General features: G+C 34.0%; 1 protein-coding gene across 6 annotated transcripts in view; it reads left to right on the top strand.

Moving 5' to 3' along the window:
- Window positions 1-21,255, top strand: part of BBS9 (Bardet-Biedl syndrome 9) — a 461,875-nt gene that overhangs the window by 200,675 nt on the left and 239,945 nt on the right. For all 6 annotated transcript variants that reach the window (XM_068972538.1, XM_068972537.1, XM_068972536.1 and 3 more), the window contains 2 exons: window positions 3,397-3,537; window positions 13,102-13,197. In XM_068972538.1, the coding sequence (XP_068828639.1) occupies window positions 3,397-3,537; window positions 13,102-13,197 (237 nt within the window). The remainder of the gene's footprint in view (window positions 1-3,396; window positions 3,538-13,101; window positions 13,198-21,255) is intronic.

The raw sequence follows: 21,255 nt of genomic DNA, 5'->3' as shown, positions 1-21,255 counted from the left end.
TTAGAGTTACATGACATGGGCAGTGTAAAACATGACTGCAGATGGAGCACAGTACGTAGCCAGACATAACAGGAAGGGATCAAGGAAGTTCTGGCTACCAGACTTTGCTACTGCTTTCGGGCCCCTTGTTTTCAACACGAAATGACTCTAGCAGGTCCCTGGAAAGAGTTCTAAAGGCATTATATAGATGTGTAATATATGGTTATTCTACTCTGGTATATAAGTTCTTTTTCCTTTTTTTTAAAGCACATTTTGGCTTCCCTCTTGACAGTGATACTGGTCTCTTGGGTGTGCCAGGGGTAATTAGAATTCTCTTTCTGGAAAAACTGTTCTGTCAGGAGTGATTTTGATGTGAATTTTGTCTCTAAGTGTTAAATAATTTTGTGATTAATTGCACCATAGTACTTGTGACTGTCCATTTCCTCTAGTAAGCTAGCAGGGGAAGTGTTTGAAGGAGAGGTGATTATATTTGTTAAAAAAATGTAGAACAAAGTCAGTCTGATGAGTGAGTAGGCCAATATTTGCATATTACAAATGACCAAATTTTCTTCTCTCTCAGCATTATACTCAGAGAATTGAATAAGCCAAATAGCCTGTTTTGCCAACAAAATATTGCTGATGGTAGACAATTAGGGCAAGTTAGGCTCTTTCAACTAAGCTGAAAGCTACCCTACTAGCAACTTTGGAAAGTCTTCAAATACATATAATTTTTTTCTTTGCTTATTATAGATGCACATATGCATACCCTCACACATATCTCTACACATCTCCAGCTTCAGGTTCTTAGGTACAGTTATAGCCTGAAGAGTAATTGGTAGACAAATTTACATTTCAAGTTTCTTAGGAAAATGTAAACCTCAATAGAAATGTGCCTCTGATAAACCCCATGTTTAAATACTAGACATTATATTTTGAAATGTTTAGGTTTTAATTTGATGGGAAGTATTCTAAAATACTGGCTTTGTAATTTTTATTTTTAAAGATTTGGTTTCCTTAAACTCATTTCTAAAGGATTTCATATTCTTTTTTTTCTTCCCTAATGGTAAAACTTCTTAAGCTGCCATCATTTAAAAAATAGCCATAATCATTTTATTAAGTATGTGTCATCATTTTTCAAAGTAATGTTTTCCAAATGTCCTATGAAACAGGTTTACAATTCTTGGAGAGAAAAGAAATTCTGGAGAGGTTCTACAAATCTTAGCAACTGCTGACCATTGCCCTAGTGTGTGATATTGTCATTAACTGACTTAACTGAACTGTGAATTGAGTTATAATGTATTACCCTTTTTGGGTTTATTAGTGCTTGCAATCCATTTGTTTCAATTTCTGAAAACATGTATATACCCCTAGTTTCTTTAGCTGTGGGTTCTTGGAGATTTAAGGCAATAATCTTCAAATATATATAAGTAATGTAAAGCTAGTGTTGATCATGATTAATTTTGTTTTACCACAAATTCAATCAGTACCTGGTCCAAGTGAAGCTGAGCCACAGTTTTAGCAGTATAATTTTAAAAGAGTGTTTACAGCTAAATTTTATTTGAACAATTAGCTCAGACTTGGTTGAAAGTACATAGATGATAGCTTCTCTTTGTGCATGTACAGAATTGTCAGAAAATGAAGTGCTTTTTTCCTCATTACTCTATTCATTTAAAATGAAGGAAATGGCAATAGGCTTCAGTTTCCTGGTTCTTACCAGATTGCATCTATTAATTGAGGCTGTAATTTATATATTGTAGAGGAAGCATATTAGCGGGTATATTTTCATAATTTGGGGATGTATGGAATATATGAAGTTGGAAAGAATAATACTTTGTGATATTTTTTTACGGTGATATTGATAGCTGTGGTTTGAGCAGTAGCTTAGATCATGTTACCATAATATTTTGAGTCAAAACATTTCATCACTGTTAAGTACAAATACACATGCCTCTGAAACCTCACAAAATGTCAGGAAATAATACCCTGGGACTTTTCTGAAGAGACACCAGTTATAATTTGCATCTAGGATTCCAGGAGAAGTGAATTTAACATCTGTTGGTTATGAGCAAAAAATGAGCTATGTAAAATTTGATGGATAATAGATTATATTGAAGAGAATGACAAATATGCTCCACATGCTCTGAAAAAGTATTTAATTGACCTCATATATCAATATGTTTGCTACTTTTGATGATATCTCACTATCCTTGTGAATAAGTAGTACTGAAAAGCATACTCCCAGCTTGGTTGTAGAATAAACCACACAACTCCAATTGGCATTAACAGAATATATTGCTAATTCTAGGAATCCTACTTTGGGATCATGTCTCCAAAATTTCCTTCTTCTGCTTTCCTATTTTTAAGCTGCTCTCTGACTCCTCTGTAAAAGGAATTAAAGTGTGGATCCATTAGATAGAGTAGAACATTTAAAGTCTTCCCTTTCTCTACAGTAGTTTACCAAGATATAGGTTTCTGTATATTATTTTTTATCCTATCCAGTCAAAAATAGAATCCTCGATTAAAAGGAGAGAAAACTAAATTTGTAGAAGTGCTTTACCTGATTTATTAGTAGAGAACCTAGTTTGCTTTGGTTTCAGTTTCATTTTTTATAAAAATATTAAAAGGAATAGCTTTTAAAAACTTTAAATTCTGATATAAAAATCTTCATTGTTATTTATTCATGAAATTGCCTATTTCAATATGCTTCTAGACTTTCTGAAAAAATTTGAGAATTGAGTGACTGTGTAAACCTTTCAGAATACTGTTTAAAAGTGATATGTAAAGTTAAATGAATTGGGAAAAATTAATTTGTATGAAAGTAATATTCTTAATGTTGATAAGTAAAATGACATGAAGTTTATTAGAACTTCAGTAGGAAACATTCTGCTTTCATGCTCATAATTTATTGCAAATTGTTAATTGTACTTTGAATATTCAGTAAATAAAAAAGCTAAAGATTAAAAGATTGGGGAGATAGAGAAATGATTAGATATGGTCATGCAGAGTATTCCTGATATAAACTTCATATTCTTTGCTCATTTTAGTTGATAGTCTTGGATTAGGACCAGAGCTTAGAAGGTCTTAAAGACAGTTTAGTAATTGAATATAACTGCATATAATGTTTTATATAACATTCAACTGTGAATTTAAAAAAAATGATATTATTATTAAAGGCAGAGCTTACTCTTATGCTCCTTTTTAAGATTTTATTTTTGTCTTGTACCTTTGGATAATAATGTAAATACATAAATTATGATAATGCTTTCCAGTTATTTCAGTTGTGCTAGATGAAATAGTCAGGTAGCAAACATTTAAACTAAGATATGTTACTACCATGTACTACAATTAGTGAAGTAATACAGTTTTTTTCTTATTTGTCAAATTTATGAGTATATATTTCTCTCTTTTTAATTTCAGGCATTCCTCGAGTTAGCCAATGTAAGTTTAGACTTCCCCTGAAATTAGTCTGCTTACCAGGCCAGCCTTCAAAAACTGCAAGCCACAAACTAACTATTGATACCAACAAATCTCCAGTCAGTCTTCTCAGTCTCTTTCCAGGTAGGACTTTTGAAGTAACATGCCTGTAACATCAGAAATGTTAAGAATTTAGAATGGAATCCTTCATCAACAGGTAATGATAGGGTAATTATCAGATAATTGTTAAGTCAGAATATAAAAATACCTCAAGGGTTTTTTCCTCTTGTTTGCCTGTTCAAAGGCGAATGGCTGATATCAACAAGGTAATAAAGTATACCTTTTAAGTTTGATTAGAATTATTATAATCATTATTTTGCTTCAGAATACAGAAATGAAAACATCAAATGTTTCTTTTTAGACCATGGGATCTTCTGGCTTGGAATGTAAATATTTATTATTCATCTTTACTGTAGGTTTTTGAATATATCCCTTTTCTGAGCATATAAATATTTATTATTCATCTTCATTGTAGGTTTTTGGAGATGTACCTTTTAAAAGTATATTCTTATGCCTCTGAAAAGTAATCTCTTAAGTAGATGTTTGTGATTCCGCTGTCATTAGCAGTTGAAAGGGACAGTGTTCATTCTCTGCCTCTGATGTTTTAGAAGGGGTTTCATGTATAAAGCTTGAATATCACAGTGAACATTTGGGGTAATTTGTGAAGGTGTGACTTTCTCCAGGTGTTGGTTTTCCTTTTTGGAGTAAGTTAGAAAAGAGAGAAGCACTGATTGGATCAAACATCTTTAGTTGCCAGGATTTCTAATGTGTCATATCTATTAACTTTCTTGGTGATGAGGTGGAATTAAAAAAATATCTGGGAATTAAATCAACCCTTTTAAATCCATCATTAAAATTCAGCACTGTTGACTGTAAGATGCATCTTCACCCTTGCATTAGTGGATAGGATTTAGAATACAAAGTATTTCCCACAAGGTTTAGAAATTTATGGTAAGTCAACTTTTGTGTTATTAACTACTTAAAGTGATTAACATTTACTTTTCATTAATTTGAAGTCCTTTTTAAAAGCCTTATTTATATATAACTCTGAAAAATCTTCAAGATGCTCTTTATTACACTTAATCTATTCTTTAGTTCAAATGAATTTGAGTGAATGAGCATATGTGTGTGTGCTTGTGTGTCTGTAGTTAGCAAGTAGTTTTGTGCCTTTTGGTTTCTTATTCCCTTCCCTTCTCTCTCTTCTAGTCAATTTTCTTGTAACAAATTTGCATTATAAAAAGGACAGAGTCACTGCTTTTGTAGCATCTTATACAAACATACTAGTTTGTCTCCTATCCTGGCGATATAAATTGTATATGCTGCATGCTAAATTTATTAATATCTTTGAAAAATGTTTAAGACTGGCTTCTGAGTGGTTGATCTTTACTGTAGATGGCTGAAACCAATAGAGATTAAATAAGAATGCATGCTTTTGACCAGAGAAGAAATCTCTGTAAGCTCTGGTTGGATAGAAGTACTAAGGAAAGCTTAGATAGCTCATTCATTTCTGTTCTGATTCTGGACTTGGTTGTTTTGATGTATCTTAGGTTCATCAGCATATATTTGCATCTTATTCATTTTAACAATGGGACTCAATGACAAATTTTAAAAAATTTCCCCTAAGATTCAGTTTATGAATACAGCATGTTCTCTTTTGAATTTCCAGATTTGTATTTATATTAAACATACTGGAATCCTGTAATTATTTAACATACATACTCTTGCTACTTTTTTACTTTACATAATATATTCATTTTTGCTATATGTGACTTTTATATGTTGATATTAAAGTTGCTATTGCAAATTTATTTTTTATTGGAAATAAATGAATGCTCTTCCTAGAGAAGAAATAAAACAACTTTTAGTCTACATCTCTTTCTATTTGTTTATTTCAATACTTTTTTGTATATTTAAAATAGCTTTAATTTTTCAGCAATGGATAACCAAGAAGAAAAGCACAAAAGTTACTGATAATTCTACCACCCAGCAGTATCTACTTATATTTCATTACATTTCCCTACTCTTTTAAAAAATATTTTCTCTAAGCATTTCATCCCGCCAAAGAATATTACTTTGCATATTGTAATAAAACACCTTTCTATGTAATTAGATTTTTGTTTTATGATTTTTAATAGTTACATGCTATTCTATCATAAATCTATACTATAAAATCATTTGCCCAGAATTATAGTGTTCTACATTTATGTTGTTTTCAGTTTATTAATACTGTAAATATATTATTACATCAGTGATTCTCTTAATTTATTATTATTTCTTTGATGAATATCTAAAAGCAGAAGTACAGAGTCCAACAAAGGGTAATATTTTTAAAGCTTTTGAAACATAATGTGAAATTGACTTTCTGAAGGGTCATACTAATTAACTTTATCAACAATATTTGAATGGAGGTGTCTGGTGCCCCAAATCCTGGCTAGTAGAAAATATTCTAATTATAAAAACTTTAATATGCTTAATGGCTATACAGAAAATATTTACATACATGCATATATATAAATAATTGTCTGGGTGATTTTGGCTAAATGTGATTTAAGCAAGATAATATAAATTTCTTGATCTTGATTAAAGTGAAGTCCAGAAGTGGGTATGAAAGCTGGTATGATGGTTTGTGAATATTATCAAAGGCCCAGCTTTTTTTCTGTTTGCAGCGTACGTTCTCTAGTATGTTGGCTTCTTCCATGGCAATAAGATAGCTGCTTTGGATTTGTTGTTGTTCAGTCGCTAAGTCATGTCCAATTCTTTGCAACCTCATGGCCTGCAGCAAGTCAGGCTTCCCTGTCCTTCACTATCTCCTGGAGTTTTTCAAATTCATGTCCGTTGAGTTAGTGATGCTATCTAACTATATCAACCTCTGCTGCTCTTGCCTTCAATCTTTCCCAGCATCAGGGTCTTTTCCAATGAGTTGGCTCTTTGGATCAGGTGGGCAAAGTGTTGGAGCTTAGCTTCAGCATCAGACTTTCCAGTGAATATTCAAGGTTGATTTCCTTTAGGATTGACTGGTTTGATCTCTTTGCTGTCCAGGGGACTCTCAAGAGTCCTTTCTAGCACCACAATTCAAAAGCATCAATTCTTTGACACTCAACCTTCCTTATGGTCCATCTCTCAAAATGTCAGCTCACTCCAGTACCCTTGCCTAGAAAATCCCATCGACGGAAGAGCACGGTAGGCTACAGCCCATGGGGCTGCAAAGAATCAGACACGACTGAGCGACTTCACTTTCACTCCCATCCATACATGCCTACTGGAAAAACCATACCTTTGACTGTACCAACCTTTGTTAGCAAAGTGATGTCTTTCCTTTTTAATATGCTGTCTAAGTTTGTTGTATCTTTCCTTCCAAGGAGCAAGCATCTTTTAATTTCATGGCTGCAGTAACTGTCCACAGTGATTTTGGAGCCCAAGAAAATAAAATCTGTCACTGCTTCCACTTTTTCCCCTTCTATCTGCCACAAAGTGATGGGACTGGATGCCATTATCTTAGTTTTTTGAATGCTGAGTTTTAAGTCAGCTTTTTCATTCTCTTTTCACTCTCATCAAGAGGCTCTGTTTTCCCTCCTCACTTTCTGCCATTAGAGTGCTTTAGCTTAAGTCATCTAACTACAAGGCAGGAAGTAGAGGAAAGAGATAACTATGGCAATAACATAACTTTTATCAGAAAGGCATGTTTCCATAAAGTTCATACGAGATTTCTACTTATGGCTCACTAGCCATAATATTGTCACATGGCCTCTTCTATAGTAAAGGGGGCTGAGAACTAATGTAGATGAGCTAAGAAAAAGGAGGTTGGGAATAGATGTTAAATTAGCTGACATTCAGTGTACATCATGATACCAGAAATTTTACAGAAAAATTTTACTTAAATGTTATAACAAATAGCATGCTATTATGGCAGTCTTTTATGGTACTCAAATACATGGTTATCTTTGTGAATAAATTTGTATTTTAATATTAACGTAATCTATTGTTTCCCTGGTGGTTCAGATGGTAAAGAATCTGCCTGCAATGCAGGTGACCTGGGTTTAATCCCTGGGTTAGGAAGATCCCCTGGAGAAGGACAGGGCAAACTACTCCAGGATTCTTGCCTGGAGAATTCCACGGACATAGGAGCCTGGTGGGCTACAGTCTATAGGGTCACAAAGAGTCAGAAATGACTGAGCATCTTTAACTTTCTGTTGCTTGGAGGTACCGTGTACATAGCTTTTTTGTACTTCTCTGTTTTTCTTTGGAGGAATTCCTTGAGGATAAATGGCTGAGTTTAAGGATATGCACATTTGAAAACTATATTCAAATACCAAAGTTATTTCCAGAATAATTATATGAAGTTACACACTCAACATTGGGGTTTGTACCGAGTAGCAGCTGGATTTAAATCTTTTAAAAATTTTGACATGGTTATGTGAAAAGTGGCATCTCTTTTTAAAATTTGCATTTCAAAATTATTTGTTAGCATAGAAATTTTGTAATTTTTATTAATTACTTGTGCTTTTTTAACATATAAAGTTTTTATTTTTAGGTCATAAAATTTAAAGTTTCATTTCATTTATTTTTTTAGTTTCAAATTTTCATGTTGTGCTTAGAATGATCTCTGTTTTAACATTATAAAATATTTACTTATCTTTCTTCTGGTACATTTTAATACCTTCTTTAATTCTCAAACAGTTTCAGTGTATTTTTTTAAATAAAAAACAACTTTATTAGAGTATAACTTATTTACATGTACACATGTATAAAGTGTACAATTTGCTAAGTCTTGATGTTTATGTATACCTTTGAAACCACCCCTACAATCATGATGCTGAAAGTATCCATCACCCCAAAGAGTTTCTTTGTTCTGCTTTGTTATCCTTTCCCCTCCATCCCCAGGCAACACTTGTTTTCTTCCTGTCGCTATAGATAAGTTTGTATTTTCTAAAATTTTGTAAAATGAAACTATTCAGTATGTACTCTTTTTTTTGGTCTCCCTTATGGACTTCCCTGGTGGCTCAGATGGTAAAGCGTCTGTCTACGATGTGGGAGACCCAGGTTTTATCCCTGGGTTGGGAAGATCCCTTGGAGAAGGAAATGGCAGTCCACTCCAGTACTATTGCCTAGAAAATCCCATGGACAGAGGAGCCTGGTAGGCTACAGTCCATGGGGTTGCAAAGAGTCGGACACGACTGAGTGACCTCACGTTCCCGTTATCAGATTATGTGATTTGCAAATATTTCCTCCCAGTCTGTGGTGTATATTTTCTTTCTTTTAACAATGTCTTTGGAAGAGCAGAAATTCTTAATTTTGCTAAAGCCCAACCTATCAGTTTTTTTTTCTTTTGTGAATCATGATTTTAATGTTATATCTAAAAAATTTTTGCCTAACTCAAGGTTACAAATTTTTTCTCATATGTTTTTTCTACAAGTTTTCTAGTTTCATGTCTTGCATTTAGGGATCTTATTTATTTTGAGTTGATATGTGTGTGTGGTGTGAGATAGGGATAAAATTCATGTTTTTGCATGTAAATATCTAATGTGCCAGTACTATTTTTGAAAAGCCTATCCTCTTGCACTGAATAGTCTTTGAAAAGTTGTTGAAAATCCTGATTATACATCATTAGACTATATAAATAATTGGAATCTATATATATATATTTCTGCTCAGTTTGTTCCATTTATCTATCTTTGTCCTTCATTATTTCTATATACCAAATAGTGTCTTGGGGCTTCCTAGGTGGCACTATGCAGGAGATGTAAGAGACTAGGCCTAGTTTAATCCCTGGGTCAGGAAAATCCCCTGGAAGAGGGCAGGGTGACCCACTCCAATATTCTTGCCTGGAGAATCTCATGGATGGAGGATCCTGGTAGGCTACAGTCCATAGGGCCACAAAAAGTTGGATATGACTGAAGCAACTTAGTACAAAATACAAAATAGTGTCTTAATTTCTATTTATAAGTCTAGAAATCAGGTAATGTAATTTATCCAACTTAATTTTTTTCCAAGTTGTCTTTGAAACTTTGATCAGTTACATTTTCACATGAATCTTAGAATCAGCTTATCAATTAAAAAAATGCCTCTTGGGATTTTGCTTAGAATTGGAATTGCCTTAATTTTGTAGATCAATTTGGAGAGAAACAACCTCTGAACAAGGTTGAATGTGGTAAAATTTGCTCCACTTATCCTAGTTTCTTAAGATGAAAATAGAGACCTTCATTTATTTAGGGCTTATTTTATATTTCTCAGTAAGTTTTTGTTTTCAATGTACCTATCTTACAAATCTTAAGCAGATTTATCCTTAAGTATTTAATATATTTTTATGCATTTGCAAATTGTATTTTATTTCAGTTTCAAATTGTTCCTTCCTAGTACATAGAAATACAGTTGGTTTTTGTATATTGATCTTGTATCATGCTACATTGTTAAACCATTTATTGGTTCTACTACCTTTTTTTTTTAAAGATTTAATCAGATTTTCTCTTTAGAGAATCATGTCATCTGCAAGTGAAAACACTTTTATTCTTGCTTTACAATCTGGAGATTCAGTTTACTTTTTGCTTGCTTTTTTTTTCAACCTGGGCTAGAACCTTTGGGATGATGTTGAATAGATATTGTGAGAGCAAACATTTGGTCTTTAAGCATTAAATATGTTTTATTAATAGCTGTAAATATTTTGTAGATGTCCTTTACCAGCTTGAGAAAGTTCTTTTTTATACCAGGGTTGCTGTGAGTTTCATTAGGAATAGATATTTAAGTTTTTCAATGCTTTTTTGATATCATTTGAAATATTTTATGTCATTTTTTTCTTTAGTCTGTTAATAGGTGGATTACATTGATTAATTTTTGAATATTAGCCCAACTGTGCATTCTTGAGATAAGTCACTATGATGTAGTTTCCTTTCAACAGGCTGTTGGATTAATTTGCTAAACTTTAGTTTATAATTTTTACATTTGTATTTATAAAGGATATTGATATGTAATTTTGCTTCCTTATGAGTTATTAATGTGGAGTTAATGGAATGAATTGGGAAATATTTACCTCTCTACAATTTTTTCTGAAGAGTGTGCTAAATTGGTATTATTTATTGCTTAAATATTTGGAAGAATTCACCAGGGAAGTTTTCCAGATCTAGAGTTTTGTGTATGGGAAAGCTTTTAAATTACAAATTCAATTTCTTCAAAAGATATAGGGCTGTTCATGCTATTCATTTTTTATTGAGTGTACTTTGCTGGTTTCTATCTTTCAAAAATATGTGCATTTCATCTGAGTTGTTGAATTTATTGGCATACATTTGTTGATAACATTTTCTTATTCTTTGAACATTTGTAGAATCTGGAGTGAAGACAACTCACTCATTACTGATACTGGTAATTTGTGTTTTTCCTCTTTTTTTTTCTCCTGATCTGTTGACTAGAGGTGTATCGATTTTATCTCTTTCTGAAAAACCAGCTTTTGGTTTCATTTATTTCATCTTTTTATTTTTTTTTTTCTGTTCTTTTTAATTTCTCTGATTTTCTTCTGCTTACTTTGGGTTTAATTTTCTTTTTTCTAGTTCTTTAAGGTGAAAGCAGAGACCATTCTTTTTAATGTAGTTGGTTAATGCTATAAAATTTTTTCTAACTATTGCTTTAGCTGCATCCCACAATTATTAAATAATATATTTTTTATTTTCATTCTATATCAAATACTTTTAAATTTCTCCTTTTGTTTCTTTTTTTGACCCTAGTGTTATTTAGAAGTATGGTCTATAGTTTTGAAACTTCTGGGGATTTTCCGTAGAACTTTTGTTATTCATTTGGAATTCAGTTTCACTGTGGTAGGATAACATACTTTGTATGACTTGAATTCTTTTAAATTCATTGAGACTTATTTAGCTCCCCCAAACTAGGACAGTTTTTGTGAATGTTCTACGAGCATTTGAAAATAATGGTTTTCTGCTGTTGTAGGGTGGAATCTTATGAAATGTCAGTGAAGACAAGTTTTCTGATAGTGTTTTTAATCTTCTATATCCTTACTGATTTTCGATTTACATGTGTCAATTATTGAGAGTAGAATATTGAAGTCTTCAATTACAATTTGTTTATTTCTCTCCCTCTTTTTTTTTGCATATCTGAAATTTTTGCTTCATGTATTTTAAAGTTCTGTTTTAGACATATAAACGTTTAGGATTGTAATGTTGTCTTTATTATTATGAAATAGCCTCTATCTTTGTTAATATTCTTTGCTCTAAAATCTACTTTTATAATGTGAATATAGCTATTCCAACTTTCTTTTGCCTAGGGTTACAATGATATATATATATTCCCTCTTTCACCTTTAAGTTGTTTACATCTTTTATGTTTAAAGTGGACTTCTTATAGGTAGCATATAATTGAGTCTTGGCTTTTTAAATGCAATCCAGTATTATCTGTCTTTTAATTGGGGTGTTTAGACCATTTATTTTTAATGTGATTATTGAGATCATTGGTTTTAAATAGATTAGTATTCTGTCGCATACTCAAAGAGGACTCTGCAGATTTCTGAAGTTCTTTCATTGTAGTGCTATCCTCTCTCTGTCTTAAGAACTTCTGCCACTTTGGCCTTTCCAGATTCCCAACTCTTATCACCTCCACTCAGAAAGAACGCTGGGTTGCTCTTGGGCTCCCCTTCCATGTGATGTGGCTTGGAAATTTTCTCTAGGTGGTCAACTGGGGCAAACATAGGACTCATTTTGTTTCTTGTTTGTCAGAGATGACTGTTGTTCATTTGCTAATTTCTAATGTCTTGAAAAATGGTTTGGTTTGGTTATTATTATTTGGTTATACCCATTTTTTAATTGTTTGTGATGGGAGGGTAAATTTGGCCCCAGTTTTCCAGGACTGATCATTTTGGCTAGAGTACTTCATAAATGGTGGTATATGCTTTCAGCAGTGGGTAAATAATATATTTGTCTCTTTTTTTGTGTGATTGTAATAGCTACTGATAGTCAATACTCAGATCCATTCATTCATTGGATATTGAGAAATGATGGCTTTCAGGCTTTCTTCAATTTTTTAGCTGGTATATTTATGTACAAAAAATGTTTCCCTTATTTACCATTGATTATGTGGTACAGTTCAATAGGGTCATTAGGGTAAGTGCTTGATTCCTTGCCTTTGTTAGTGATTTTTAAAATGCTCAGTTGATTCTCTAGAATTCTTCAATAGTGAGCATTTGGCTTTTCTCTTTTGTTTTTATTGTAAATATGAACACATTCTTTTAAGTATATTTGATGTGTTTTACTCCATTGCAATTATTATCTTTTTCGATACTCAAATATTTTCATCTCTCGCCAGTGGTAGTCTCTTTAAGATGGCTCTTATGTCCTTTTCATATGGCTCTCTAGTCACTGATAGTTTTTTTCTGGTGTGACAGATATTCTAGGTTCATCTTGTGCATTTCCTGCCTCAGACCTAGAATGAACTAGTAGAAGAAAGGAAATTAAATGATTTTAGCATGTTCTTGTGAGGCAGAAATTTTAGCAATTGGAAGCAACTGTGGAAGTTAGTTAATATAGTCCACACATAGACTTCAGACTAGACTAGTGCCATAAAAAGTACTCATCATCAACTAAGCTTCCTATTGTAAATATTAAATGTTTGCCTTGTGGTTTTGTAAGGTGATGTTTTTTCTTTTCTTTGTAGGCTTTGCCAAGCAGTCAGAAGATGATCAGGTGAATGTAATGGGTTTTCGCTTCTTAGGAGGGTCCCAAGTTACACTTCTTGCTTCTAAAACCTCTCGTAAGTAAAGCCATGATATTATTGCTTTTGAAAACTTCTATTAAGAACACTACATTACAGATCATTGCCACATCAAGGATTTCTATAATGGTGATGTTAGATATTGAAAACTAAGAGCCATTATATTAGTCATGAAGATAGGGTCCTGTTTTATTAGCGATACATAACTTTGGTTTTGGGGATGAGGAAGGTTTGAGAGAGGAGTTTAAAGAACTGAAAAATCATGTTGATGTGTGGCAGAACCAATAAAATATTGTAAAGTAATTAGCCTCCAATTAAAATAAATAAATTAAATTAAAAAATAAAAAAACATTAAAAAAATAACTGAAAAACGTTTTTGAGATAGGTATATGGTAAACTAGATTTTAGGAGTTACTAGAAATTGGAGTTAATTTTTTTGTGTGTACATATTCTTCTAGCCTCCTTTTGGATATTGGCAAAGATGAAAGTGAATAACTTTTGTTGAGATTAATCTCAATAGAATGAAAAGTGGTAATTGTATAAGTCAAGTTTGAATTTCAGATAAATATTTGCTTTATTGATTTGTTTGCTTCATATGAGAATAACTGTTGAAACTACTCAATGTACAACTGATTTCTGGTGTATGTAGATAATGAAGCTACTAAGCTCACTGGGTTTTATACCCTTTCTTGGAAATAAATTATTAAGAGAGGAAGTTTTAAACAAATTTTAGGTACACTAAAGATATCAGGAGAAGTGAATACATATATATTATATATATTCATTCATTCATATATATATAAAGTCTGGCTGAGTACACTCCAGTTTTTAAAATTTCTGCCATTTGTACAATGACTTTTCACTTTCTACTTTATGCATTTGCAGTTTTAATTTTATTTTTTTATAATTAGAAAATATAGTAAAATGAGGATATACTCTTTTTGAAAAATAAAGATGCTAACAGCAGGAACATATACACATTCTTATGTTAGAAACTATAATGATGTCTCTGTCATAGCACCTTCTGGAATGTGTAGGTTGGTGACTAGTGAAATATTCTTGGAAACAACTAAAAATTAAAGAATAAGACACAAAAATCAAAGACAATTCTGAGAAGAATGAGAGAATTCTGTACTTTTCATGGTCTTTTTGTGATTGGTCATGATTGTCGTCTTTACATTGGCATCAATTTGTTTTGATTAGTTTTAATCTTCAGTTAGATAATGGAATCATTTTCTAACATTTCTTTTGGTTAAACTGTTCTCTTTGGTTAAACTAAAAAAGCTGTTGCAAACATTTCTTTGGGAAATTGTACACATCTGTTTGATTCCAGTTGATGATGCTGTATGATGAATCTACAATTGAGACTATTTTAAAAAGGCATATTCTTTGTGCAAATGGGAATATTTATATCCTAATGCATTATATTTATTCCTTTTCAGATGAAATAACTCTTAGAACATTGTTTTTGCTTATAATTACTTTATCATTACCTAAATTTCACCAAATGTCCATGTCTATAGTTGATTTATTGATATTTTCTTAATATATGACTGTGAAGTGAAGTGAAGTGAAGTGAGCTTGCTCAGTCGTGTCCGACTCTTTGCGACCCCATGGACTGTAGCCCACCAGGCTCTTCCATCCATGGGATTCTCCAGGCAAGGATACTGGAGTGGGTTGCCATTTCCTTCTCCAGAGGAACTTCCCGACCCAGGGATTGAACCCAGGTCTCCCGCATTGCAGGCAGGTGCTTTACCCTCCGAGCCACCGGGGAAGCCCAGACTATGAATGCCTTGACAAAGCCACAGTACATAATGGAATTGGACAGGGCTATTTAAATAAAGAATCAAATGAACTGTAAACTGAGACCTGAAGAGTAGCCATTACAATTCTCTGATGGTTTTTTTACTTCAGTGATGCCCAGAATTCTGCCTAGAGAAAGTCCCTGGGAGATGAAAGGCAAAAGATATGAAGAAAGTACTATTTTCTGGGCTTGAGGCAGATGTTGGTGCTCCCTACTGTAAGAGTGTTCATCCCCAAAGAAGGAATGAAGTAATTTATATCCAATATGTATTTGACATTTTCCTTTTTTATGAAAGGCATGTGGTCTTTCATCTCAAAATCTGGATGGATAGGAAAACCCAACAAATGGAGAGAACTTAGTATTTTTTCTCTAACAATCAGCCAGATGCTACGTGTATCATATATAGTTGTCATCAGATCTTGGATAGTATTTCATGTGCATTTTAAAACCTGCTTGATACTCAGCTGATCTTGGAGTGTGCCATGGGGTAATTTCAGTTCAGTTTGGCATGGACCAGCCAGAGTCGACAAGCGCAGGCAGCTCATTGTCTCAGGCATGCAGTCACAGTAGGTTTTTACTTCAGAAAGTAAAGACTCAATGTAATTAGAGTTTATTGTATGAATTCTGAAAAAAAAAACACACAAAGCTTTAAAGATAAAAATATTTAAGAAGAAGACAGCAGCGAAACTGGAAATGATTTCCACAGACCTAAATTGAAAATAACACTGGTGATGGATATGTACATTACCTGGAAGATAGTAATAGATTTACATGTATATGCATGAGTCCAAATTCATCAAGTTGTAAATATTAAACATGTGTATTTTTTATATATCAATGATAACTTCTATAAAGTTGTTAAAAATAACAAGTGGGTCACATTTTATGAGAAATATTTTTATAATCAGAATTATAAAATATTTCCACATGGAAGTCAGTTATTTAGACTGATTCAGTACAGTAGTATTTCAGAAGAAATATGCTGTTGTCTATAATTATATATTCCTGCCATGCCACTTTCTTAAGATCCAGATCCACATTGTTAATTATTACCTCACACAGCAAACACTACCACCTTACTCTGTCTCTTCCTTCCTGTTCCTTTTGTCTCGATGCTTTTCTTGATCTTTCTTATATATCTACTTTTATCTTTTGCTTTACTATATCTTATTTGTACCTTGCCTTGTTCCACTTGTTTCTTAAAGTGTTTAAGATATTTTTTAAAGTTACTGAAGATTGAAGAATAAGATTAACATACAATTGATATGATACTAGCAGCGTGGAAAATAAAAGGAAAGCATTTTCGTTCCAATTTTCAGAATGCTCTAAAGATCAAATCGAATCAGTTGTTTAGGAGATGCACAGCCTGATGCTGAGTCCAGGATGAAATTTCTCTTCTGAATATCACAAAAATAACTTCTTCAATAATGTCTCTATAGCTTATTTTTGTTGTTATAATTGTTATGTAATTATACTTTGAGTAACAGATTTCATAGAGCTTTAAAAATAATGATGAAACTCAGCTTACTAAATATAATTCTATATGAGTCCAAAGCAGTGCAGTCTAAGCTGCAGCTTCATCCAAGGGTAAATTTAGAGTATCTATTAGTAGCACTACATGTTTTTAGTAACTAGCATTTTCAGTAAGAATTGGACAGTTAAACTCAGTAATTCCGAAGTAAAACGTAGCTGAAAGGAGTTGTGGGTTTTGTTTTGAAATAAGCAATATTAGAGCATGTTAGTATTCTTGCCTGGATAATTCCATGGAAAGAGGAACCTGGTGGGCTACTGTCCATGGAGTCACAAAGAATCAGACACGACTAAGTAACTAACACTTTCACTTTTCACTTTCAGAACATGTTTAAATATCAGTTGAAATGAGTTAGTGGGAGAGGCTGATGATCAGGAAGTAGAAGGGCATGACAAAGCAATGAAGTCCTTTAGGAGAGAGGGGATGGGATACAGAACTTGGAAGGTGAGGAGAGCTGAAAGTTTACTGTGACAGGATGTAGATCTAGGGAGAATTTATAGATTTGTTGATGAAAAGATAGGGGAGCTTTGCTGATCTCTAAATTTGAAAAAAAAAAAGTGTGACATTGGTGTCTTGAAGAATAAGAAAGCAAACTCATGAAATATAAGCAATGATGAGTTCCCATTAGAGTCTGAGATCCTGAATTTTAAAGTGAATCCAGTCGTCCTTAGACAATTTTGCCCAGCAGTGATTTGTTTATTGTTATCCAAGCAAATGCAGATAAAATGTTTTTATGAGAATGGTTATAATAATGAACTACCACATCTAAGCTGAGAGAAATAAAGAGCAGAGAAAAGTGATACATGGTGAAAAATTAACAACTTCAATAGATCACATATCTTGATTAGGTTCAAGAAGTACTGGGAGTTATAGAGCGAGTAAACCAGAAGCACAAAAGCTGGTGGGACGGGGGAGCCTGGTGGGCTGCCGTCTATGGGGTTGCACAGAGTTGGACACAACTGAAGTGACTTAGCGGCAGCAGCAGCAGCAGAGAATGAGTGAGGTGTTGATGTCAGGAGTTCAGAGATACTGCAGATTCTGATGACAGGCTCATCAAATAAGGTGTGACATTTGGGGAGTGGATTGTAAAGATAGAGAGAAAACCAATGGAGACAAAGATTTCTAGGAAATGAAATGTCTCAGTTGTGGATATTGGAGGAGCCTGTTCGATGTTAGCACAATGAATGAGAAAAAGAAATACATATGAACATAGTATTGTGAAATTATAGAGCACTAAGGATCAGGGGCATATCTCCAAAATTAGAAAGGAAAAAATAGTCACTCAAGGAAAATTAATCAAGAAGCCATTTAACTTTTCATCAAAATTATTAGATACTAGTTCAGTTCAGTTCAGTCACTTAGTCTTGTCTGACTCTTTGCAACCCTGTGGACTGCAGCACGCCAGGCTTCCCTGTCCATCACCAACTCCCAGAGCTTGCTCAAACCCATGTCCATCGAGTCGGTGATGCCATCCAACCGTCTCATCTCTTGTCTCCTTCTCCTCCCACCTTCAATCTTTCTCAGCATCGGGGTCTTTTCCAATAAGTCAGTTCTTCGCATCAGGTGGCCAAAGTATTGGAGCTTCAGCTTCAGCATCAGTCCTTCTGATGAATACTCAGGTCTGATTTCCTTTAAAATTGACTGATTTGATCTCCTTGCAGTCCAAGGGACTCTTCAAGAGTCTTCTCCAACACAACAGTTCAAAAGCATCAATTTTTCGGTGCTCAGATTAAGGTCCAACTCTCACATCCATACATGACTCCTGGAACAACCATAGCTTTGACTAGATGGACCTTTGTTGGAAAAGTAATGTCTCTGCTTTTTAATATGCTGTCTAGGTTGGTCATAGCTTTTCTTCCAAGGAACAAGTGTCTTTTAATTTCATGGCTGCTGTCACAATCTGCAGTGATTTTAGAGCCTATGAAAATAAAATCTCTCACTTTTTCCATTGTATCCACATCTGTTTGCCATAAAATGCTGGGATAGGATGCCATGATCTTAGTTTTTTTGAATGTTGAGTTTTAAGCCAACTTTTTTCATTCTCCTCTTTCACTTTCATCAAGAGGCTCTTTAGTTTCTCTTTGCTTTCTGCCACAAGGGTGGTGTCATCTGCGTATCTGAGGTTATTGATATTTATCCCGGCAATCTTGATTCCAGCCTTTGCTTCATCTAGCCTGGCTTTTCCCATGATGTACTTTGCATATAAGTTAAATAAACAGGGTGACAATATACACCCTTGATGTACTCCTTTCCCAATTTGAAACCTAGAAGGCGATGGAAAAAATTTCCCTAAAATCTGAGAGAAATTATTTTCAACTTAGACTTCGGTACCATGTTAAACTGGTAATTAGCAATGAATGATGAGTAAATACATCTTCTTAGTGTCACGAGTAGCACTAAGCAATTGCAAATAGCAAATTTATGTTGCCTCAGGTAGGCCTTTGGAATATGGAAAGGATAACTAATAATGCTAAATATTTCAATATCCTGAAAGAGTGTAACATGCTAGAAAGAGTGATGGAATTGAATCAGGTCAAGTTCAAAAGTCCTTTGCTTTTCCATTTTGATTATTTTGCTTTCAGATATAATGAAAGGATTGTAGTCATGTATGTGAATAAGGGTTGAACCTTGAAAAAGGCTTTCTTTTTGCATCTGTCAAAAGAAAGCATATGTGGTGTTGAACTGTGTTAAAGAAAATATCTTCAGAAAAAAGAAAGTGAGAGTTTTGCTCTACTCCATCTGACTGGACTGTGCACCTTTGCTCATTTTTCACTCAGCAGATGTCTTTATATCTAATACATCTCATGACTCTTGTGGAGCTCCTGGACTAGTTGGAGAAACAAACAGGTAGTGGACTGATCACAGAACACCTGGTGTGCTTATGAAGAAGTGAAGTGAAGTCGCTCAGTCGTGTCCGACTCTTTGCGACCCTGTAGCCAACCAGGCTCCTCCATCCATGGGATTTTCCAGGCAAGAATACTGGAGTGGGTTGCCATTTCCTTCTCCAGGGATCTTCCCAACCCAGGGATTGAACCCAGGTCTCCCACATTGCAGGCAGATGCTTTAACGCTTTAGCTGCTGCTGGATTCCAAAAGAATGAGGTTCCATAAGTGATTTTATTTGTGAAGGATCTTTTGGAATGAATAGGAGATTTTTAGGTGGTGGGCATTCCAGGAAGAAGAGAAGTTATCTTCAGATGCTTGATAAAGTGTGGGATTTTTGTTGTTGTCCTTGTTCAATCGCTCAGTCATGTCCGACTCTGTGACCCCATGGATTGCAGCATGCCAGGCTTCCCTATCCTTCACCATCTCCTGGGGCTTGCTCAAACTCATGTCTGTTGAGTCGATGATGCCAGCTAACCATCCTGTCTTCTGTCATCCCCTTCTCCTCCTGCCGTCAATCTTTCCCGGCTTCAGGGTCTTTTCTAATGAGTTGGCTCTTTGTGTCAGGTGGCCAAAGTGTTGGAGCTTCAGCTTCAGCATCAGTGCTTCTAATGAATATTCAGGATTGCTTTCCTTTAGGGTTGACTGGTTTGATCGCCTTACAATCCAAGGGACTCTCAAGAGTCTTCTCCAATACTACAGTTCAAAAGCATCTGAAAGTTCATGGAGTAGGTACTCTGTGATAGTCCTTTAATGAAGCCTCCAAATTTAAGGACAAGTGTTATGATAAAGCCTCCTCAGATAGCGCTAGTGCTAAAGAGCATTCCTGCCAATGCAGGGGATACCTGAGACAAGGTTGGATCCCTGGGTCGGGAAGATTCCCTGGAGAGGGGCATGGCAACCCACTGCAGTATTCTTGCCTGGAGAATCCCATGGACAGAGAAGCCTGGAGGGCTACAGGTCATAAGGTCACAAAGAGTCAGACATGACTGAAGCAACTTAGCACACATGCAGATCATGAGAAAATCTAAACTCACCTGACATGCACCTCCTACTGCTGTCATTGCTTTAATGTGTACAGTGATTCATCAGTATAATATTGTATTCATATTTATCTTAGAATTTCTTAGCAGTGTTATTGAGGGACAATGGGAATATTATATAAATATACTTAGAAAAAAGCCTTTTGAAAATTAAATTTAGAGAAACCATCCGTAGTTTGTATTAATATTGAAGAGGTTGTATATTTAGAATATTACACTAATATCTACTGATATTATTTATATTATTTCTTCCAACTTTTGATTTAAAAAGCATTCATCTGCTTTTCTATTTCACATTTTAAAATTTCCAGGATAGCATAAACTATATTGATGCTTTGTTTATGATGTGAATGCAAACATTATTTATATTGATGAATTTCAGATGTTCTGACATGAATTGAGACTGACGTTATGCATTTTTGTGCCCTGCTTAGTTAAATATATTATTTTCTCCATTTGTAGTAGGGTGAAATGGCAATTGACTGGGTTCCAATCCTTTAAATTTATTTAATTTGGAAGCTGAAATGGTTATTTCCACTGAGCTGCTGTTGCAAGATGCAAAGGAAAAGAGACAAAAAAATTAATTGAATGTTCATTTTGGAAGCTATTTTAATTACCAATATTGTAAGGATGTATTTTAGAATACAACTTTCTTCTTTCATGCTATATTGTCAATAGAGATTTTCATTTCTCCTTTCTGTGAACTGTATACTCTGGAAAATCTCCTGGGCAATGTTAAGTATCTTGGACTACTAGTGCCAAGAAAATGCTTAATAGTGAAAATAATGCCTTATAAATCTTCGACTCTTTGATTCTTGTTGATTTTTGGTAATCTGA

Source organism: Capricornis sumatraensis, chromosome 5 (genome assembly GCF_032405125.1).
Source record: "Capricornis sumatraensis isolate serow.1 chromosome 5, serow.2, whole genome shotgun sequence".
NCBI lineage: Eukaryota > Metazoa > Chordata > Mammalia > Artiodactyla > Bovidae > Capricornis > Capricornis sumatraensis.
This window is presented reverse-complemented; position numbering and strand designations above follow the sequence as displayed.